Source organism: Hyperoodon ampullatus, assembly GCF_949752795.1.
Source record: "Hyperoodon ampullatus genome assembly, chromosome: 7".
In the NCBI taxonomy this organism is placed as follows: domain Eukaryota; kingdom Metazoa; phylum Chordata; class Mammalia; order Artiodactyla; family Ziphiidae; genus Hyperoodon; species Hyperoodon ampullatus.
In genome coordinates, this window is record NC_136920.1 from 7,112,140 (window position 1) to 7,134,426 (window position 22,287).

General features: G+C 60.8%; 1 protein-coding gene across 1 annotated transcript in view; it reads right to left on the reverse strand.

Moving 5' to 3' along the window:
* Positions 1–976: 976 nt before the first annotated feature.
* The window catches only part of TPCN2 (two pore segment channel 2), a gene marked incomplete at its 5' end in the record, with an annotated part of 32,622 nt that continues 11,311 nt past the window's right edge, over positions 977–22,287 (reverse strand). Inside the window, 20 exons of the mRNA XM_079708101.1 lie at positions 977–2,006; positions 2,492–2,586; positions 2,981–3,062; positions 3,405–3,487; positions 3,570–3,651; positions 4,169–4,242; positions 5,458–5,529; positions 7,658–7,757; positions 9,119–9,168; positions 9,871–9,999; positions 12,305–12,364; positions 12,465–12,584; positions 16,231–16,317; positions 16,492–16,573; positions 17,177–17,277; positions 17,781–17,845; positions 18,246–18,311; positions 19,295–19,394; positions 20,834–20,906; positions 21,409–21,515. Coding sequence (XP_079564227.1) covers positions 1,928–2,006; positions 2,492–2,586; positions 2,981–3,062; positions 3,405–3,487; positions 3,570–3,651; positions 4,169–4,242; positions 5,458–5,529; positions 7,658–7,757; positions 9,119–9,168; positions 9,871–9,999; positions 12,305–12,364; positions 12,465–12,584; positions 16,231–16,317; positions 16,492–16,573; positions 17,177–17,277; positions 17,781–17,845; positions 18,246–18,311; positions 19,295–19,394; positions 20,834–20,906; positions 21,409–21,515 — 1,707 coding nt within the window. The 3' untranslated portion in view covers positions 977–1,927. The remainder of the gene's footprint in view (positions 2,007–2,491; positions 2,587–2,980; positions 3,063–3,404; positions 3,488–3,569; positions 3,652–4,168; positions 4,243–5,457; positions 5,530–7,657; positions 7,758–9,118; positions 9,169–9,870; positions 10,000–12,304; positions 12,365–12,464; positions 12,585–16,230; positions 16,318–16,491; positions 16,574–17,176; positions 17,278–17,780; positions 17,846–18,245; positions 18,312–19,294; positions 19,395–20,833; positions 20,907–21,408; positions 21,516–22,287) is intronic.

The window sequence follows — 22,287 nt, forward strand, 5'->3', positions numbered from 1 at the left end:
CAATTTCAGAAAAATTCCAGGATTAGAAACCCAATGTGCTTGGATACACAAAACGTTACCAGCAGTTAGAAAACCTCAAGCAGTTGGATTTCGTGACATTTTAGAAGTGCCGGTTTTTAGTTAAGCTGTCCTCTCATCCCATTTCCCAGACAAGCTGGGGAAGATTGAGATCACTTCCTGCAGTGGAGTCAGCATCTGTACCCTAATTTCCCCTTCGGTGCCCACAGCAGACATCACTAATAGATCCCAGCACCCCTCCCCATGAAGATTCCAATCCTTCTCAACAGAACCACCAGGAGCTACCACCAACCACTCGAACTGGCCCTTGAAATGAGAAACCCATTTATCAACCTGGAGCGATGGCAGACCAAGTGGCAACGTGGCCTGCCACGCACTGCTCACTTTCCCCTCCGCCCCACCCCAGCCTCATCTGTCACACACCCTGAGGACACACAAAGTAGGGCCACCGCTGACTTATACATGTCTTTATGCAAATTAGAAAAAGGTGTCCCCTCCTGAGGTAGACAGTCAATGCCAGGACACAGCCAGGTACCCTTGTGCAGTTCACAACCTCCACAACCATACCCAGGGTAGTGTTAAGCCCCGACAGTTGTTTTCTTCTTTTCTGTAATGCAAGTACCTGTCTTCAGCTTTGATTGCAGAGGCGTCCACTTCAAACACGGCTATCTCAAATAAACACATTGGCAGCCGCTCGATGAGATAAAGAGCCAGGCCACCTTCCTCCACTGAGGCTCCTTTATTTTAGAAATCTTGGTTGATTTTGATAACTGACCATTTGGACCACTTTTTTTTTCTTCCTTGGCTTTAAATTCCTGCTCTTATGTTTTCAATTCACCAATAAAGAGTGAGCCCCTGAAACTCTCGATCCCAGCAAAAGCATAACCCCAGGCCCACACTCTCTCTCTACCCGAGACCTCACTCTGTGGCCCCAGGTGTACTATGTAATTTCCAGGTCTTGTAAGTAATAAACCTTTATTTTTTCAAAGTTTCCTGATGGTGGTTGCTGAAAGGCATCTTGCTAACACAGTATGAACCACAAGGGCTGGTCCAACCACAGCACTGGCTTCTGACAGGCTGAGACCTGGTGGCCCCGTTCCAGAGCAGCACAGTCGTGTCGGAATAAGGACCACCTCCTTCTTTGCAAGACTTATTGATGAAGATGATTGGCGTTCTCACCCACAAAAACACGCACCCAATCACACTCACACGAGACATAAAATAGTAAAACACAGTCCAGATTCTTATCACGTAAAACCAGGATCCCAAGCTTAACGCCCTGGAAAGCTGCCGGTTGGCCTGTGCGGGCCTCACGTGGGCCTCTGGTCCCTGAAGGCCACCAGCAGTGAAGGCACCACGGAAATCACAGGGCACAGGGGGAGGGCTGCTGCATCTCCCTTTCACACTGTCTCAAAGGTCTCTGTGGAGTCACCCTCTTTCCACATTTAGAAAAATAAGTCTCAGGGAAGCAGCTTATAAAAGAAAGTGGTGTGGGGCTTCCCTGGTGGCGCAGCGGTTGAGAGTCCGCCTGCCGATGCAGGGGACGCGGGTTCGTGCCCCAGTCCGGGAAGATCCCACATGCCGCAGAGCGGCTGGGCCCGTGAGCCATAGCCGCTGAGCCTGTGCGTCCGGAGCCTGTGCTCCGCAATGGGAGAGGCCACAACAGTGAGAGGCCCGCGTACCCAAAAAAAAAAAAAAGAAAGTGGCGTGGACAGCGCCCGAGGGGCCGCGGAGGTGGTCCAGCTCGGCTGCCAACCAGGGCCTGCGCGTGTCCCAGCGTCGGTGCGCACGGTGGTTCTGCCCAAGGGAGAAGCCTCTCCGGTGGGCCACGGCCACCTCCTCCCCCAGCCGGCGCCCATCCTGAGGCCGCATCACCTGCCGCCGACCCAGCCAGGAAGGCGTCTGGACGTCACCTGCACAGCTGCAGGTGCGGGTGGTGGCTCAGCTTCTCTGTCAGCTCTTCCTCCGTGGGCTCCTCCAGGACATCCCTGCGGGATGGGGGACAGCATGGATGGGGAGCCCTGGGCACCCCCAAAGGAGGAGGTGAGCAGAGCTGATGCAGAAGGCCCGTCAGTGCTCGGGACGAGGGGCCCCTCGGAACCACCCCCCGGGGACTCTGGTCCACCTCTGGGATGCTTAACGTGGTGTCCCCCAAAGCCCGGGAGGACACCTCTCCACGTGGCTGTAACAACACAGCAAACGCTCAGAGACGGCAGTTTGACCACCCGGGGCTGACTCTGGGACGACTGTCACTTCTCTGCACCAGCAGAGGGACAATCTCCAGGTTACCGTGGAGAAGAGAAGGGCGAGGCTTCCTCGAGCCACCTGTCTACACCCACCAACAGAATCACCTGGAGGCCAACGGAACCTGAGGGTGCTTCCCTAAAGACGCTCACCGGAGAGCAGGACAGAGGCAGACCCCAGGCTCGTGGGGACCAACCGCCCGCCCGCGGCCCCTCCACCCTCCACGCACCTGAACAGGAGCTCCACGGTCACCTCAGAGGTGGGCTCTAGGTCCCCTGTGAGGGACTGCAGGTGACTGCGGCGGTCCCACTTGTGAAGGAAGTTCTGGCAAGAGGGAGGGAGGGACGGGTGGCCAGTAGGCGTGGGCCCTGCGTGGAACCAGCCTTGTCCCCCTAGCCCAACCCCACAGTGTCGGCCTGGCTGAGAAGCCCACCCTGGACACCGGGATGCAAGGCCACCAGCTCCTACGGGAGCAGATGCCTGAGAGCCCTCCTCCAGCCCCCCTCCCACAGGTCAAAGGTCAGGAGCATTCCAAGAGGCCCCCAGCAGCCAGGGCAAGCAGCCCCAAGGGAGGACAGAGCCTGAACCCACCAGGGCTGCCTGAACCCACCAGGGCTGCCCGAACCCAGCACGGCCTCTTTGGACCAAGCTCCAGGTGGGCCCCCATCAGCAAGTTAGCAACTCCGACCGAGAAGAGCCCAGGTAGGGTCGCCAATACCTCCAGAATCAGAGCCAGGAACAGGTTGACCCAGATGACGGACGACACCAGCCACCACAGCACAAAATAGATCTTGGACCACCTGCGGAGAACAAGGAGGCCACCGGGGCCGCCCGTGAACCGAGCGTGGCTGCTCCCCCGACCCTGCTGCCCCGCCTGCGACATCGCCGTTCCCGCCCTCGAGCTGGCCCAGCCTGGCCTTCAGGAGCGCTCGGCCAGCGGCCAGGCGGCACGGCCGGCGAGAGCGGGAGCCGGTCTGAGCTCTGCAAGCTGCAGGCTGAGCCCCGTCACCCCACAAGCCCCGCTGTCACGGCCCCCAGAAGCCACCTGCTCCTGCACGCACCCCGCCATCCCCGGGAGGTGCAGACCCAGACGCGCACCCCGCGCAGAGCCGCGGCCGGGGCCGCCAGGACGGGTCACTCACGGGCCCGCGTAGCGCCGGAAGGCGTCCAGGAACACCTGCCAGTTGTTCACGACCATCACGTCCCACAGAGTGACCAGGGCGGCCTGTGGGGCGGCAGACGCAGGGTCCAGGAGGCCGCGGGAGGTGGAGGCGGGGGTCCCGAGGGGCGGGGGGCGCAGGACTCACGGCAAAGTCGTCAAAGTTGTTGGTCCAGTACTCCAGCTGCTCGAAGCTCCCGCAGGGCGCGGAGCCGTTGTCAGGGGCCAGGCTGGGGGGCGGCACAAGCCGGGTCGGTGGGAGGCGGGGGCAGGACACACACCCGGGCGCCCTGGCACCGCCGTGGCCCCTGCTCGGCGTGGACCCAGCTGGGCCCCTGAGGAAGCAGGGGAAAGGGGAGACGGCCCCCGACCTCGGAGGCGCTGAGGGCGGCGAGGAGGCCAGCGCTGTGGACACACACGGCCAGCGGCCGGCCCGGGGGGGCCCTCGGCCCTACAGTTCAGGCCTGGCCCTGGACGCACCCCCCGCCGCCGGCGCGCGGCCTGGCCTGCAGGCCCAGAAAGGGGCACGGCTGGGGGCTCTGAGCCGGCACGGGAAACGCCCTCAGTACAGGCTGGAGGGAGGGCTTCGGTGAGGGGCAGGCGGGTGGAGAGGCCAAGGAAGAAAGGGGCCTCCTGGATCTCTCCTGGAGAGCTGCGCCTCACCCCTCCACCCCCCGCCCGGCCCGTCACCCGCGGCTCCAGCGCCCCCAGAGGCGAGGCGCTCTCTGCACCTCGGAGCCCCCTCACCTGCTGTTTCCAGGAGCCACGATGACACCTCGGAACAGGATGATGCCGATGACGGCAAAGACGTAGTAGACCACCTAGGGAGGCAGGCGGGGCCTGTCAGCACCCCCCAGAGGGACCCCCGCAAAGCCAGGCTGAGGCCTACGAGGGCGGCATGCCAGCAGGGATTCCCAACTGCGGGCACTGCCGGCCTCCCCGGGAACACTGGGGCTCCCAGGCACCTGCGCCAGAGGGAAGCGGGGAGGAGCCACTGTGGGGAGCCCCAAGATAAACCGGGGGCCCAGGCGTAAGAACGGAGGCTGTCCACCCCTCCTCCAGGACTGGTATGACAGGAAGAGGGTGCCACTGAGAACAGGGCAGTGAGGGCCAGGGGACAGTGTGCCTTGGAAGGGTGACCGGGGGCTGGCCGGGTCCCTCCGGAGAAGTCCCACCACTCTCCCCACGTCCATCAGGAGACATCTGAGGGCACCACTGGGCAGCCTTGTGCCACAGTCAGAGAAGGGGCTGCTGGCTGCCCCAGACCTGTCCCCAGCATGCCCGGTGTGGGGGGGGAGGGGTGCAGGGAAGAGGCGCACACCCCAGGCTAACCCAGCCCCCCTGAGCCTCAGTTTCCTCCACTGTGCAGATAGGGGTATGCGGGGCAGTGCCCGAAGCAAGGTGCCACCTCTAGCATCCCATGACAGCCCAGAGCACCACAGGAGCCCCCTCATTGTCCAAAACAAGAAGCAGCAGGGCTTTGTCACCTTCCCTCCTGCCCTCCAGGCCTCGTGCCTGGAGCAGCACCCAGGGCCCCTGCTCACAGGGCAGCCCCGCCTGGGCCACAGGGTAGAGTCAACAGTGGCGGCGGGGGAAGGGCTGACCCCGGGGTTGGGGGGACATCACGGCTCTGTCAGCAAAAGTGACTGTGAGTTCCCAAAATCCTTCTGAGCAAGGACGGTTGACCAAACCCCACTGGGGGCTCTGTGGGCCCTGAGGGGCCCCTGGTGCCTCTTACATCTTACATCTTCTCAGTGTGGCCCCTGGCCCAGGACACAGGAGGGATTCTGAAGTGACCAAGAGGATCTCTGGCACGAGAAGGCGTGTGGTCAGGCGGTGCCTCCAGGCGGACCAGCCCTGAGCTCCTCTCTCTGGCTTCCTGCCCCGCCCTGAGCTTCCTGGGCCCTGGTCACTCGATCCCCGAACACAGGGACCCTCCTTCCGAAGGCCACCAGAGCTTCCTGTTGAGCTCCGGCTCCCCATCCAACAGTCCAGCTCCACTGCCCCGAGGGGCCAGCGCAGGTGGCCAGACTCACCGCCAGTATCCCGCCGAAAGCCCGCATGTTTTTGATCAGGTCCAGGATGGTACTGGCCACCACAGCCATCAGCTGAGACAGGGAGAAAGCACAGACCCGGTTCCTCCTGGTCCCACTGAGGTGACACCAACCCGCCCACCACCCAACGCTGACCTGGAAAGGCAGGAGGAGACTGGTGACTTCCCAACCCACACACCTGTACACAAACCCCTCAGGCATCCAGACACACCTCACCTGTATATACACCTGTACACACCCGCAGCCCCCATACACACCTGTACACACACACCCAAGGCCTCACACACACACCTGTACAAACACCCACAGCCATCCATACACGCCTCACCTGTACACATACCTGTATACACACCCACAGGCCCCCATACACACCTGTATACACATACCTGTACACACACCCCACAGCTACCCATACACGCCTCACCTGTACACACACCCATACACACCTCACCTGTACACGCACCTGTACACACCCACAGGCCCCCATACACACCTGTATACCCATACCTGTACACACACCCCACAGCTACCCATACATGTCTCACCTGTACACACACCCATACACACCTCACCTGTACATGCACCTGTACACACCCACAGGCCCCATACACACCTGTATACCCATACCTGTACACACACATGCTCATACCTCCATGCCCACCCAAACATACTCACACTTGTATACACCCACCCATGCAGATGCATATACCCCCTTCCCTGCAGATACCTCCACCCACCCAGCCTCAGATGGGTCTAAGTCCAAGACCCTTGGTGAAGCCATGGTGTGCAGGGCCTCGGCCCACACTGCCCACCAACCTACTAAGGCTGGGTCAGCTCCTCCCTGGTCTGGAGGCTCCTAAGAAATGCTGACCTGGAGACGGCCAGGCAGCCCCGGGTGATAGGGTTTGAGATGGGGCCTCAGAGACCCCGTCAGGAATCCCGGCTACAGGCCACCCTGAGCCCCGAAGAAGGGCTTTCCAAGCAGCCTGGTTCCCCAACCTGGTAAGTCAGGAGAACACAGCGCTGGATGGTAGCAGGTGGGGACCATGCTGTACATGTGTGCACATGTGATCTATGTGCATGTGTGTGTGCATGTGTGTGCATGTGTGTACAGGTGATCATGCATGTGTGTATGAGTGCACACGTGTGATTATTTATATATATACAGTTGTGCTTGTATAAGCATATATTGTGTGTGCTCTAGTGTATGATTATGTGTGATTACATGCACGTGTGTGTACAATTGTGTGATTACACATATACACGTGTCAGTGTATGCACGTGTATAGTCGTGTATGTGTGATTGTGTGGATGTGTGATTACGTGTGCGTGTGTATAATTGTGTGTGCTTGTGGGTCTGTGTGTGATCACATGGCTGCGTACACTATGTGTATGCGTGTGTATAATCGCACAGGTGTGTGTGTGTGTGTGTGTGTGTATGAAGGCCTCAGGGCAGCAGCCCCCCTCTGCACCCAGGACCCCCGAGCCACCTTCAGATGGGAAATACCCCTGGGTGACAGGTCACTCCCCTGACAGGCCAGGAGCGCAGCTTGGTAGGAAGGACAGACATGCATAGGGGAAGGACCTGGACACTCAGAAAGGGGTCAGATGTCCTCCGTTTCTTTTCTCCTGAAAACTGCTCAGGAAAGCAGACGGGAGCCTCCGTGCCAGGCGGGAGCTGGGTCTGAGCACCCAACTCCCGCCTCCCCTCCCCTCAAGGTGGGTGTTACTCCGATGGGAACATTAAGAGAAACCGAGGCTCAGAGACTGTCACAGCCCGCCCCACTCCTGCTCTGGGGGTCCTGGAAATGAGCACCAGTAGCCACCAGCAGCCCGTGCCGAAGGCCTTTCAGAAACGCAGGATGCCTGGGAGCACACCAGTTCCTCGCAAAGGTCAGGGACCCCAAGGAGCACGAGGCCACCCCTGCAACTGGCCAACGGGCCTCACATGGGTCTCGCCTGCACCCCCTCACTGTCCTCACCCACAAAGCAGGGCTGGACACTCATACTTCCAACCGCCGCCAGCATGGCCCAGCCACAGTGCAGGGCGGGGCCGCAGCCCGAAGGGCCCCAGGTGGTGGGGGCAGGTGGGCAGGGTGGACAGTGCCCGGCCCGGGTCCCTGCCTGCCAGGCACACCCACTCCCAGAGCAAGGCCACAGCATGTGCAGGCGGGGGCGGTACCTCCACGCTGGGAATGATGCGCAGGAAGCGGAAGGCTATGAGCGTGTTCACGAGCCGGGTCATGTCCCACAGCGACAGCAGGCCCAGCATCTCTGGCTTCCTGCGGAGACACATGGAGACGGGTTGGGGGAGGCCGGGAGGCCAGCGAGGAGCACACGGGAGACACATGGTCCAGAGACAGAGACGCAGAGACTCAGAGAGAGCCACAGAAGTGCCGGGAACGCGCCCCGTAGCCAACACCAACCAGAAAAGCTCCATCGTGACAAGAGGGCAGAGCCTGAGCCGCCCACGTCTGCAGCCCCAGGGCGGTCACGGCAACACCTTCCAGGGCACAGCCCCGTGCAGTGCTGCAGGGCTACCCGACCCCCGTCCTACACGGGAGAACACTGAGGTTCCGGACACCCAGCTCAGGTCCCAGCAGAGCTGGGAGAGACGGGGCCCCGACCCATCCCCTATCCTGTGACCCTGTCCCCTAACCTCTGAGCCATCCCGAGCCCTGACCCTGTCCCCTTGGCGTCCCTCACGGCCTTACTGGCCTCTCATTTCTATTTAAATTTAAACCCATTCTCACCCAAGATGTTACCCCCCAACACCAGCCCACCCACCTCCCCAACGCAGGTTGTAGCGCACTTGAGAAACAAGGTGAGCCGGCCCCAAGGTGCCGGGCGGGGCAGCAGCCCCACAGCTCCCAGGGCACAGGTCCCCGCTGAGGGCCGCACGGCCCCCGTCTTCCCGACACAGACCCTTCCCGGGGCCCCATCCCCGTCTCGGGCAACTCCCAGCTGCTCCACTGAGACGGAAGCAGCCCAGGAGAGGGACCAAGACACCAGGGCTGCCCGAGGGCCTGAGGTTCGCACGCGTGCTTGCTGGCGGCTGTACTCTGGGCAGCGAGACCCCAAGGCTGCCACAAGCCACACTGCGAGGTGCCCTGGGACCCCTGGCCAGAGGTCCATCGCTCTGCGTGGCTAGAACTGGTGGCAGCGTGAGTTCAGCAAGCCCCGGGCCATCCCTGCCATCTACAGGGAGGTGAACTGACACCCAGAGTAGGAGGTGACGACCCTGGGTCACAGGGCCTCCAACCAGAGGAGGGCCCCAGCCCGATTCCAGTGCCCCCAGGACCTCCCTGCTTCTGGCCCCCAGCACACCTGGGGCCCGTGTCCCATCCTGGGGTGGGGGTCAGGGGTTGCTGAGCCAGCACTGCAGGCGGCACCTCCACAGCTTCCCGTCCCGGCTCTGGGAACGCTACCCTTCTGAAGGCGGCTACAAAGCACCAGCAGAGTCCCCAAGAGCGATGAGAAGGGGCCTGTCCCCATAGGCCTCAGCAGGGCAGGAGCCGCGGCCGCCCCCCATGACAGTCGGGCGTTTGGCTCTAGAACTGCCCGGGCCAGCGGCCGGAAGCCGGGTGCACACCCTTCCCCAGGGCGCTAGCCAGGCCTCCCTGGGCCCTCCACAGTCACATACCAGCCCGGGTGTGGGAAGCGGTACACAGCCAGAGTTGAGATCTCCAAAACCTTTAATCACAAAAGAAAAGAAGCTCGCTACGGCAAGGCTCACTGGCAGCTCTAACACGCTGTCCCCAAAGGGGGTTCTGGGGAGAACAGGACCAGGGGGGTCCTATCCCCACAGTGGGTGCCACGTGGGGACATCCTGCAGCTGAGAAAGACACCTGGCCTCAGGCGTCGGGCTGCACACACGAAGGGCGGGGCTCGGGAAGGGCCGGCCGAGTCCCGGGCACGGGAGAAGCTACTCGGTCAGCTGTCTCCCTCCTGCTCCCAGGGGCCCACGGCTCGAATCCATCAAATACGAATACGTGTCATGCCAATATCGCTGCCGTGACACGCACACCAGGCGTGGCCCCTCACTCCCCCAGGCCCTGGGCAAGGGTGTCCCGAGACCCGCGGTGCCTGAGAACCCCTGCCCCTCCCGCACCCACGTCGAGGCCCCACTGGCCAGCGGGGACTGCGGGTTCCCTCCGGGCCTCCCTCAGGGGTCAGGAGAGGCAGCCTGCCACCGCTGCACACCTCCACCCACGATGCGCAGATGCAGCAGAAACCAGCCTCCTGCAGCCACCCCGCCAAGCAGCTCAGCCGGGGGAAGCCGGCCCCTGTGTCACCGGAGGCGGGAGCCCCAGTGCCCGCGGCCCCCGGGCCCGGCCAGACGCCGAGCGCTCACTGCCCGCCCGAGAGCGCGCCTCGGCCCGTCTCAGACTTTACCAGCAGGACGACGGTGAGTAGCCCGTCGAACACATTGCTGGAGGAGACCAGGTACCCCTGCAGGCCCAGAGCGAACACCTTGAGCAGCATCTCCAGCAGGTAGTACAGGATGAAGACGCAGTTGAGAATCTGAAAAGGGAGAAGCGGGACCCGGTGTTCAGTCCCGGTGCCGCCTGGCTCCCCAGCCGCCCCTGCCCCCTGCCCCCTGCGCCCGCCCCCCACCGCAATGGGGCCCAGGAGGGATCCACGCGGCTTGGACGCCACAGGGCCCCTTGGGTGCCGCCCTGTGCCCCTGCTGCACACGGCGAAACCCAGCACGGGGGCTGGCCGGGGAGCAGACAGCCCCGCCCCCCCCGAGCCACGTGACCCTCTCCTCCCCCTTCTCTGCTGCTCCTCGGCCCCTCTGGGCTGCTCTTCCCGACGCCCCCGCACCCTCAGACACGGGCATCTTCAGAGCCCCCCCTCTTGCTCCATACCCTCTCCTCGGGTGACCTGCACCCCGTGCACAGCTTCAACAACAATTCGCACGTCTGCATCCCCCGACCCAGACTCCCCCCCCACCATCCGACGGGCCCTCAATCCCCCAGGCCCGGTGTCTCCCAACCCCACATCATTTCTATGCTGGCAGGGCCTGGGTCACCCACACCTGCCCCGTCCTGTTCTGCCCCATGGCTCCCTCCCCATGGCCACAGCCGGAGCCCCACCCCCAGGCCTCTGTCCCCTGGCCTCCTCGGGGGTCTCCGCCTCCAACCTGGCCCCTCTGGTCCAATCTCCTGAGGACACTGCCTCCCTAACGGAAACTCCTGGCTCTCAGCAGCATCCTCCCAGTTGCTGGGGGGATGTGTTTAGGAGGCCTCACCATTAAAGCTGGTCTCAGGCTATGGGGTCACTGTCTTTTTGAAGCCAGTAAGTAAAGTATCAAGTAGCTCTTCCCTTACAGGGGGGCTATGTCGGGGTGGGGTGAGGTGGGCATGGGGTCAGCTGAGCACTGCAGTCACCTTGCCCGGTGTCCAGTCTAAATTCTGTATTCTTAGCCAATGCTGTCTCATTCACACCTACACAGAGATCACACCGTGAAAGGCAGAAGAATAAACATCTCTGACCCTGCATTATGAGCAGTTATCGAGGGGCATAAAATGATGGAATTCTGCAAAGTCACCTCAAGAACCCTACGTGGCACTGATCTGACCAGAAGTCTCTCATAAGCAATCAAGCTGACTCGAGTGCTTTAATTATTGTTTAAAAAGATGAAATACAGGTCAACTGTAGCCAACTTGACATTTGTCAGGAATAAAAACCAGCCACCTCTGTGATATGTTATCCACACAGAGGAGACTGAACAATTCCTGTCGACTCCAGGAAAAAAAAAAAAAAATCAGGAAAGTAGAAAATTTGATTTTAAGTGTAAAATAGAGGAATTTCAAATAGCAGGTCAAGCAGCCATTTCTTCCATTTTGATGCTGTAAGTTTAACTCTATGTTTAATATACATGACCTAATGTGTCATTTTTTAATTGGACAAATCAAGCTTTTCTTTCTCTTTTCTTTTTTCTTTGCGGTACGCGGGCCTCTCACTGTTGTGGCCTCTCCCATTGCGGAGCACAGGCTCTGGATGCGCAGGCTCAGCGGCCATGGCTCACGGGCCCAGCCGCTCCGCGGCATGTGGGATCTTCCTGGACCGGGGCACGAACCCGTGTGCCCTGCATCGGCAGGTGGACTCTCAACCACTGCACCACCAGGGAAGCCAAGCTTTTCTTATATAATTAGAGAACATTCAATGGTTTTCATCAACTTAATATCATTCATAATATTTTTCATTAAAATAAACGTTAAAATACATGTTTTGTGAAGGTCTGGCATTAAGTAATATTTGGGGGGGGACAGGTACAGCTTTTTGCTTAAAATCCGAAACGGAGGGCTTCCCTGGTGGCGCAGTGATTGAGAGTCCGCCTGCCGATGCAGGGGACACGGGTTCGTACCTCGGTCCGGGAAGATCCCACGTGCCGCGGAGCGGCTGGGCCCGTGAGCCATGGCCGCTGAGCCTGCGCGTCCGGAGCCTGTGCTCCGCAAGGGGAGAGGCCACAACAGTGAGAGGCCCGCGTACCGCAAAAAAAAAAAAAAAAAAAAAAAAAAAAAAAAAATCCGAAACGGAAATATTGTTTTTAAGTTCCTAAGGAGTTTGACAAGACCTCAGAATGTTAGGAAAGGAATTCTCTCTACACAACTCTCCCTCCGCCATCTGGCCCGCATGCCGGTTCACCCGGGGCTCTGCATGGACTCCCGGCTGCCCTCCCATGGCCAGCACCCCGACCCCTGGGCCATCCCTGTGATGCACTAGAACAGCCCAGCCTCCCAGGGACCTGGGGCCCCAGGTGGGGAGGCTGTGCCCTCTACCCCCCTAACTCCCCATCACCCCGCACGGCTGGAAAGCTCACCCCCAGCACGAAGTCATCACGGTCCTCGGGCAGCACATCTGCATCCAACACCAGGAACACCTATGGAGCCAGAGTGGATGGCAACTCAGCCCCGAAGCCAGGAGGAAGGGCAAGTGAGAGATCTAGGGGGCGGGAGACGCCAGGGCAAATCTTCACTCACACAGATGGTCACGAGGTTTCCAAGGGCCATGAGGTTGCCCAGGTAGTCAAAGTAGTGGTGGCCGAAGAGGAACTGGGCGTTCTGCAGAAACGGAGACCGGTACTCGGGCCGCGGCGGGGGCTGGGGGGACACACTGGCTCAGAAACATGCCGGAGGTGGCCATGGCCACAGGGGCCCAACGATGCCTGTACCCCCTTATCCTGGGATTTGACCTCTTCCTACCTTACATCCTATCCCAGGCTCTCCAGCCTAAGGAAATCGTCTCAAACACAGTAACGGTTTTATGCGCAAAGATGTTCATCACAGTCTTTCTAACACCAAGAGAGGTGGAAATAACCCAGACGGCCATTGATGCTGTAAGTAACCCGTGACGGACTATCATACAGTCGTCTTAAATGCATGCAAAGCGCCATGTGAAAATACATGTATAAATTACAAGCGAATAACTACGAAAACTCAGCACAGAACGAAGGGACCTCACACACTGTGACCAGGCTGGAGTGGAACTCAAAGGAAGGCAATTAGGCAACAAATACTAACGTGAAGACACCCGTCAGACCCAGCACTCCCATGCTCGGCACCCCCCAGAGCCAGGACAGAGGCGCAGGGCGGTCACCGCAGCATGAGATGGACCACGCCTGCGCTGTCCCACGCAGGGGCCGCTCACTGCACGTGGCCACTTGATTTAAATTTAAATCCGATCAAATTAAACACTCAGCTTCTCTGTCACGATAGCCACATCTCAAGTGGGATGAGGACACCCAAGGAGCTCTGACCCAGCCTCACACTGAGACACATAGTCCCTTGGTGCCAAACAGCCACAGCCTGACCCGGTAAGAACGTTCCCTATCTTCCCACAGTCCTCCACATGGGAACTGGTGCCCAGAGGCACCTGCCCACACTAGGACGGTGCGGATGCAGAGAGAATTAGGTACCAATTCCCTCTGCACCCGCACCCATCCCTGCTGCACCCCAGAGGGTGGCTTCCTGCTTGCCCAGTGACTGCAGACCAGCTCCAGGCCGGGCAAACCGGCAAACGTCTCTGTCACCCTGTGAGCTGGACCACAAGTTCTCCAAGGGAGTGTGAACCCTGGCCTTGGGGAAGACGCCCCCTCCCAGCTCTGCTCTTCCTCAGGCATCTCCCTCACCCCTCAGGTACCACAGAATTTCCTCGTATCTTACAGTTACTTTTTTATCACAGTTGACACTTCTTAATGTTAAACTTCCCCTGCTAAACCCACTGTGTGGTTTCTGTCTCCTGCTTGGACCCAGACTGATATATTGGCCAAGAGAGATTTCAGCATTATCCATGATGTTTAAACGGTTACAGGAAGTATGGACTCATAGATTACCTTGTTATCAGGAAATAACAAACCTTGAGATGATTTCGGTGGTTGTCTCTGGGAAGGGGCACAGCTGGGTGGGTTTTTCTATTTTTCTCTACTACCTATAACGAAGGACTGCCATGCTTTTAACCCAAAAAGCTTCTTATTAAAAGAACAACAGACTTTCAGAAGCTGGCACAGTGCCTTCTCTACAACCAGTTAGCAAGAACTGACCAGTACTGGAGGCTAGGCTGATGGACAGGGGTTGACCACACACGGGAGGGCTTTCGTGGAAGGCTCATGTTTTCCTGGTATCAGCCTGCCTGGAGAATGCCTCTCTTCAGCAGCGATTCCAAATTCACAGGCTGCCAGGGCACCTGGGACAAGCCCCCACATGCTAACAATCCGTGAAGCACCTGCCTGCCCCCTTGCAATCAGCATTTCGGGGTAAGAGGCTGTCATAAAACCAAGGCAAGAACACCACAGGTACCCAAACCTCTAGCACCCAAACTCCCACCTCAAATCACAATTCTGGACTTTAGACCCATGGAGCTGTGGGAAGAGAGAACATCCCACGGACCACACTAGGAAAGGCCCAGTGGCCAGAGCAGGGGTGTGGTTAGGGCAGGGGCGTGGCCTGAGTGTTAGACCATCCCTGAGTCCGTGCCCAGCATGTGCCCTTCTCCGCCAGTCACAACCACAGCACCTCCTTTTTGATATCATCAGATCCTGATGCCAGAAAAGGAAGGAAAAGTCAGTTTTGGAAGACCTGGACCCAGCAGCATCCTACAGGCCAGCAGGCAAGTGCCAGGGAGAGCCTGGCTGGCCCAGTGGACCCCACCGAGCAGACCCTGAGAAAGGAGCCCGCCTTCCCAGACATCTTCCTGCCCAGGTCAGCCTGAACCCAGAAAAGGGCTGGATCACATGACAGCTGCCAAGAGCTGCGTCCTGGGCCCAGCAAACCTCCTGCCCCAGGATGAGGACCATCATCTAGAAAGGTGCTTCCTGATTTTCTATCGTTTGAGGGCCACTGTCACAGTTTCTGCAAAATCTGCATCTGATGGCACACACTTACTATTTCCTTCGAGTCACCTGGAAGCAGACACTGTTGCCTGGCCTCTTCCCAAGAGAGGTGCGATGTGCACTAACATACGAAGTGTCCGCCTGTGTGTCCCTACAACCAACTCCCATGCACCGAGGGTGCCACAATGAGGATGCTGCTGACAACAGACATGCCACGTACGCACCACCCAGAGCTCCAGGCCCAGCAGGGCCTGCCTCCAGGTGACCTGGAGAGACCTCAGGAAAACATGTTCCTAGGAAAACCACCTCTGACCAGGGCCTGAGGCCACAGAGGCTGACCACAAGACCTGGAGAAGCTGACGTTTGTTGTGGGCTAAGATGTATCCCCCACAATTGTATTTTGACATCCTGACCCCCAGAACCTCAGATGTGACTGTATTTGGAGTCAGGGTCTCCTAAGAGGAAATTAGGGGGAAATGAGGTCACTGGGGTGGGGCCCTAGTCCAACGTGACTGGTGTCCTTATAAGAAGAGGAACCAGGACACAGACACACACAGAGGGACGACCCTGTGAGGACACAGGGAGAAGACGGCCATCTACACGCCAGGGAGAGAGGCCTCAGGAGGACCCAGCCCTGCCCACACGGGGATCTCAGACTTCCAGCCTCCAGGACTGGGAGATAATAAGCCCTGTTACTTAAGCACCTCCAGGCTGTGGTATTTGTTACAGAAGCTGAGCTGACTGACTCAACGGTGACACAGAGCTGCTAGGAGTCCAATCAGCAGGAGATGTCCGATTCCACCTCTTCACTCCAATCCCCGTTCGAGTCCGGCTTGGCCCTCTCAAGGCCAGGTGGCTGCAGTGGCAGCCCCCTCCGCTGCCCCCACGGTCTGCCTGTGAACAGCTCGGCTGTCTCTCAGCACCTCTGCCACCCCCCTCACCCACCCCACCCCACGCCCCCGCCTCCCAGAAACCTGCTACATAAAATACAGGCGGTCCAGGGTCTTGTGGACACAGCACTGAGCTGGATGCTGAGGCCCATTTGGTAACTTTAAAACTCAGTGCCAAGGACAACAAACAAAGGTTTTAGACAAACTCAGGAACCTCCCAGGTTAGGACACATGGGAAGAGGATAAAAGTCTATCACGGAGACGGAGGAAACTGTTTGGAAAGTTCCTCTGGGTCAGGACAACAGTCCCTGTGGTCTGTGAATTTCATGAGGTCAACAAAATCTCCCCAAGAGCCACACCATCTCTGTTCCCACGTACCATCCTAAGGACCGGAATCCCTGGGAAGGCAAGTCCTGGCAATGGTCACTAAGCGTGACCCAGATGATCAATGCCAACAGACACCGAGGACTTCCCCCTAACCCCGGGTGGCCCTGGCACTGGGCAGGTGACTCCAGTCTGGCCCGTTACCTCTTTAATCACCCTTTTGTCAAACTCATCGAAGAGCTTCTGAAACTCGTCAGCTGACAGCAGGTCCCCACTGCGGGAATGCAGCTTCTGCAAATCAGGAAGGCACAGGTCAACCGAACAGCTGGGCTGGGGGCAGGAGCGGGGAGCTGCCCCTGGCCCCACCCAGACTGGGCCAGCCCGGCTGATCCGAAATGACACCCACTTGACGCCCGGAGCCCAGAGGCACTGGCAGGGGAAGGCGGGGGGCGGGGGGACCGGTACCTCCGTGATGGCCTGTTTGTGGTCACTGTCCAGCTGGACTTTCTGAAGCACCTGCAGGAAGTCCTGGGGCTTCACCCCGACTCTGTGGGGAAAACGCCCCACCGTGAGCCCAGCCAACTTAGCACCCTCGGGCACCCCAACCTCTGGCCTGAGCAGCCCTGGGCGATGACAGGGCCTCCAAGAAGGAGCGCTTCATGGTCTTCCTGTCTCCAAAACCCCGAGACTTCATCTTCCACCTTAGAGAGGAGCAGCTGAAGCTGGGAAAGGGGTGCAATCCGACAGGCCCCATGGCCAACAAGCAGGGGGCACTGAAGCTTCCCCAGTGACACGGCCTCCAAGCCAGGCGGCAGAGTCGATGTGTGTCCCAGGCCCCTCTGGTCCCAACACACGAGTCACAGCACCAGGGTGTGGGAAGGGTGCCCCTGGAGGGGGACAGGTCAGAGCACACGGCCCCTCACCAGCCAGGGATCTCCAGCGGGTCACGAGGACACACGAGTTAACTCAGACGCAAGGACCATGGAAAGAAACCCTGGAGCCCAAGGACGTCTTCGTGACCCCAAAGGAGCCTTGCAACCTGCTGCCAGCAGGGAGCTTGGCACAGAGCGGGAGCTCAGGAAACATCCCCCCCGTGAACACCCCCTCCCAGAGCAGCCCCAGGGGAAGAGGGCTGCAGCCCCACACTCACCCCTCGGGGTGGGCTTCTCCCTCTGCCGTCATGGACGAGAGGACCTTGTAGGCAGCCCGGATCCCCAGGCGCCTCCGCAACAGTGAGGTCTGCAGAGACTTCTGCAAAGAGTATGGCTCTGAGGGGCTCGGCTCAGCCCTCTCCCCAGCCACCCAGCCCCTTGTCCCCGGGCAGCCCCCGCCCGCCGGCAGCCTGGGGAGCAGCTCCTTGCCCTGCGGGCATCAGGGGGACAGTCCCTGACAACAAGGGCTGGTCCTGCCGATAGCCACTCGCTGTGTAATTCACTAAGGTATGCGTTTCTTCTCGGCAAATTTGGGGTCCCTGGACCCCCTGCAAGGTGGGTTTGGGGTCACTGCAAGAAGACTGCAGCTCCCTCTAGAGGAGGTGGGGCAGGGGAGGGACCCCAGGGTGGCGTTGGGGACAGCACTGCCTGGGGGGCAGGGAGGGAGGATGGGCCCAGTCCCCCTCACCCACAAGAGGGAGCCGGGGCGGTGCTGAGGCCACTGCGGACCCTGTGCCCCCAGCCCCCGCGCTGGTCAGCTTCCCGCCAGGCCTCCAGGGACAGCTCCCCTCACAGCCGGGCAGGGTGGGCAGCTCAGCTCACCATCAGGTAGCCCCGGAACTGATTGTAGATGATGGCCGTCAGCAGGTTCATCAAAAACAAGCTCCCTTGGAGAGGAAAAGGCCATGGTCAGTGGGGACCCCTGTCCGTGGGGACCACACGGGCAGGGGCAGAGTCTGGAAGGAGCACCGGCGTTGGGGGCCCAGAGGGGCGACACGGGCATAGCAAGAAGGTGAGCAGCGAGAAGGGCCCAGATGGGCAGAGACAGGGCCTGGGGGCCTCGTCTGCGGATGGGGGCGCCACCTGGCCTGCCCAGCAGGGGCACGGAGGACAAGTCATCGGTGGTCACAGAATGGAAACCACGGACGGGGAGGCCACGCCGAGGTGCGGTCTCAGGGTTAGGGGGTCCACTGAGGTGAAGTTGCGGGGTCTGGGGAGCACACCCAGCCCCCGAGTTTTCGGGATCTTGTCTGCCCCACGTGACCCTGCAGACCTGCCCAGACTCACCTATCAGGGTGAAGGCTATGAAGAAGATGGCATAGAGCCGGTTCTTGGAATAGGCAGGAATCATCACTGAAAGAAATTAAAGGAAATAAAACACACCCACAGATCCAGTGTCCAGTCTGATTCCCTTCCTTGTCTCACACCACTGTCTTCTCAACAGAAAGGAGGGCCCTGTGTTAGGAGAGCTGGGAGGTCTTCTCGTCCAACTCTGCTCCTCATGCCTCTGCTTGCACACCCACGGGGACAGGGAACTCACTACCTTTCAAGGACGCTCATCCTCTAGGCTTCCCCATGACCACGCCTCCCAGACTGAAAGTTCAGCTCTCCCTTGGGTGACTCGAGGACTCACAGGACACGTGGGGACGGTGCTCAGGGTCCCAAGCGCAGATCTCCCCAGGTATGAGAGCCAGTGGCTACCCTCCTGGGAGGGTCTCTATGGTCAGTGACCATCCGAGCCCAAGATGAAAGGCCTCAGCCAGGGCGGCCAGGCCACAGCTGAGCCCCAGAGGACCGTGACCACCCCACCCTGGCCACATCCCCGGCCCGAGCGAACAGAGGCCCCATCAGCAACCCTGACACAGTGAGTGTCACAGCCACCGGAGACCCCAGGGCCTCTCACACGCGGTGCGGCCAAGCCTCACCCCACAGCTGGGCCTCAAAGAGGAGACCACCAAGGCCCCCGCTGAGCACAGCTTGATCCATCACCACACAAAGAACACCGTCCATCTCTAGCTTCTCAGGACGCAGACAACAAGGGGAAGAGGAGAACGGAACAGAGAAAGAAAATTGGGAAGAAAAGGGAAGAAAAAGGGAAAAAGTAGGAGAGAAGGGAAACTAGAAAAAGAGAAAAAGAAAATCAAGAAGGAAAGGAAGGTAGGAGGGAGGGCTCCAACATCACACTTTGATTTCCCAGCTCTCGACAAAAAGGCTTTAGGGGCTCCCACCCCCTGAGCTGGGCTCTCAGGCTCAGCGCTGACTCCGCCCCCCCCGCCCCCACCCCCCGCCCTGCCCAACAGGGCCCCTAGCCCGGCCCCACCCTCCTGGTCACGCACCATCAGGGTTGTTGGCCGTGGTGAGCAACACCAGGAGGGAGGTCAGAGCCTCGGGCAGGTTGCGGAAGTAGGTCAGCCGCTCCCTGTCCCGCCTGTCGTCCTGCGGAATCAGACGTGGCAGCGCTGAGGTGAGGCCCGGGCCCTAGGCCACCGAAGCCCAGGCCCGGGACCCAGCAAGCCAGGACCACGCAGCGAGGCTCAGCAGCCCCAGACCCGCACCTCCCCATCACCTCCCAGCGGGCTCCGAGCTTGAGGCCGGACAGGACCTAACTCAGGACCTCGGGGCCCGAGGGCCAGCGTCCGGGAATGCCACACACCCACACGGTCACCAGCCACTGCAGCAGGTGAACAGCTCTTGGTCAGCCTGGCAGAGAGCATCACAGCCTAGACACAGAGAGGGCCCACGGCGGGGCCAGCCAGCCCGCTCTCAGCCAGACTGTCCACACGCCATGCCGTGTGACTTACACCCAGTGTGGGTGGAAGGCGTGGCGCGCAGACACACAGAACCACCTGATCACTTAGGGAGCCTTGCAAAGCCACTTTGCCAGCTGCCGCCCAAGGGCCAGCCCTCCAGCAGACACCCTGGAACCCTCAGCGTTCCCAGGCCAGAGGCCCACCCCAGTCCCCCGCACCCAGCGCACCCACCCGCCCTGTCCTGGGCTCCGCGAACAGCAGGGTCGCTGGACAGACACGCGGGGCCTGAGAGTCTGTTAGCCAGTCCCACACCTCACAGGCTAGGTGCCCCCGACACCCAGACACGCACACACACACAGCACCCACAGAGATATACAGACACACACACACACACACACACACACATGTGCATGCGCGAAGCGGAACTCCTCCCCGGGGTCTGAGGGACGGTCTTCGTCTTCCCTCACGGGCAGCACAGCCACAACCCCCAAGCGTTGCCACGAACTCACTGCAGACCAGCCCTGGCCAAGCACCAGGCACGATCCCAGGACAGAGGCGCACGACAGCCCCGCCCCGAGGAGGACGGTGACCCCGGCCGGGACACGAGGGAAGAACACGGGACGGCAGATGCAAGGCAGGCCCCACGGGTGACACCTCCGCACAGCAACAAGCTGCCGGGGGCCGGGCAGCAGTGAGGGGCTGGGAGGGGAGGAAGAGGTGGGAGGTGCCCTCTGGAGAGGCGGGCAGGGGCGGTGGGCGGGGCCATCCTGATGGCCAGACTGAGGGGCCTCCATCTAAGTGAGGTACGGAGAAGGCGGGTCAGCAACCGGCCCAGGAGAGAGGGGCCTTGGGAAGGGGAGAAAGAGGCAGCCAGGCAGAGCCGAGTAGCCAGAGCCCAGGAGGCCGGGGCAGACACCCTGGAGATGCGGCCGCTTGACGAAAGATGCCTGGAGTCCAGGTGGGCCACTACGGACCTCCTGGTGACGAGGCGGGCGGGTAGCCTAACCTGGTCCCCATCTCTGCCGGCCCGAGAACCACCTGGCAGATTAACCAGGGGCGGCGCCGTCCATCACCCTGCAGGGAGCCTGCCCGGCTGGGGACAGGGCAGAGAGCAGAGCACGGTACCTTCTCGCCGGGGAAGAGCAGCATCCCAAACATGGTGAAGAGGCACAGGTGGATGGCCAGCAGCAGCCCAACGCTGGGGGCGAGAGCGGCACTCAGCGCCGGGCAGACGGGGGTCCAGGACAGCTGACCTGGCCACGCAGGGAGCTCCCCGCAGCCGAGGCCCTGGGCCAGGTCCCTCCTCCGCCCCAGACCTGCTGCCCTCCCGCCCAGGGGTCCTGCTCAGGGGAAGAGCGCAACCCCAGGGGAGTGTCCCAGGGGCCTGGGAGAGGCAGCGTCCCAGGACCCCCGGACTCTCAGAGGGGAAAGGCCACTTCCATTAACCTGGGCCGGATGGGGAACGGTCATCCACGTGAGTCATGGGGGTGGGGTGGGGGAGGGCGGGGAGGGCAGGGGTCAGAGCCAAGGTGGGAAGTGCCCGCAGGATGCAGCAGGGGGCGGGGCTCAAAGCAAGGTCATGTAGGGGGCCGCCCTGAGTGTGAGACAGAGACCCCCAAATGCCCACCCACCGGCCTCCCCAGATCAGGGGAGGGGAGCCCCCGCCCCGCTCTGCCAGCCCACCTGACACCAGAGCCCACCTGGCCATCTCGGGCAGCGACCGCCTGATGCACTTGAGCGTCTTCTTCATCATGGAGGAGTTCTGCATCAGGAAAAAGGGGCGCAGGAGCCGGCGCACCCGCACGGGCTGGAAGACACCAGGACCCGGGACCCTGAGCACAGCCACTGTGGGCTGGCAGACGGCACGCGGGCCCAGAGGCCCGACGCTCTGCACGAGGACAGCCACGGCCACGGCTGTCTGCGGGCTCCCGGCGTGCCCGGCCTTGACCTCGCAGGCTCAACACCCTCCCTGCTCCCTCCCGGGGCCCGGCTCGGAACCCCAGCCCCCAGACCTGCCAGCACCGGGGAAGGGGGGCGACCAGCGTGCCTCTCCGGCACCCCGCTCCTGCTCTGGCCGCGGCCGGGCGCCCTGCACTTGTCTATGAAGCCAGCTGTCCTGCCCTCTGGGGGCTCTTCAGGCCTCCTCTCCGCAGCCCGCAGCCCCTCTGCTCGGCTCCAGGCCTCAGCCTCCAGCACAGATGGACAGAAACTGAGCAGGAACCCCACACCTCCACTCACATACACACGTGAATACACACACACACACACACACACACACACACACACACACTCCTTCCTCTCCTCCCTCCTGTCACAACCAAACAGCCCTCCTCCCCGCGCTCAGGACCCCGGCCCCTCAGAGGCTCCCCTCAGGGGCCCTTCCTCCCTCCCCCACGTGGACACCAACACCACGTGTTTCCACAACCTGCCACTCGCAACAAAAACGACACTCGCCCCTTTGTCCACCCGTTTCCCGCTCCCACCCCAGCCAATCTGTCCTCCTGTCCAAGGGCAGGGGACCCACCTGCGGTGACCGCCAGGCCTCTGGGCCCAAGGTCACCTCCCGTCCTCCTGCCTGG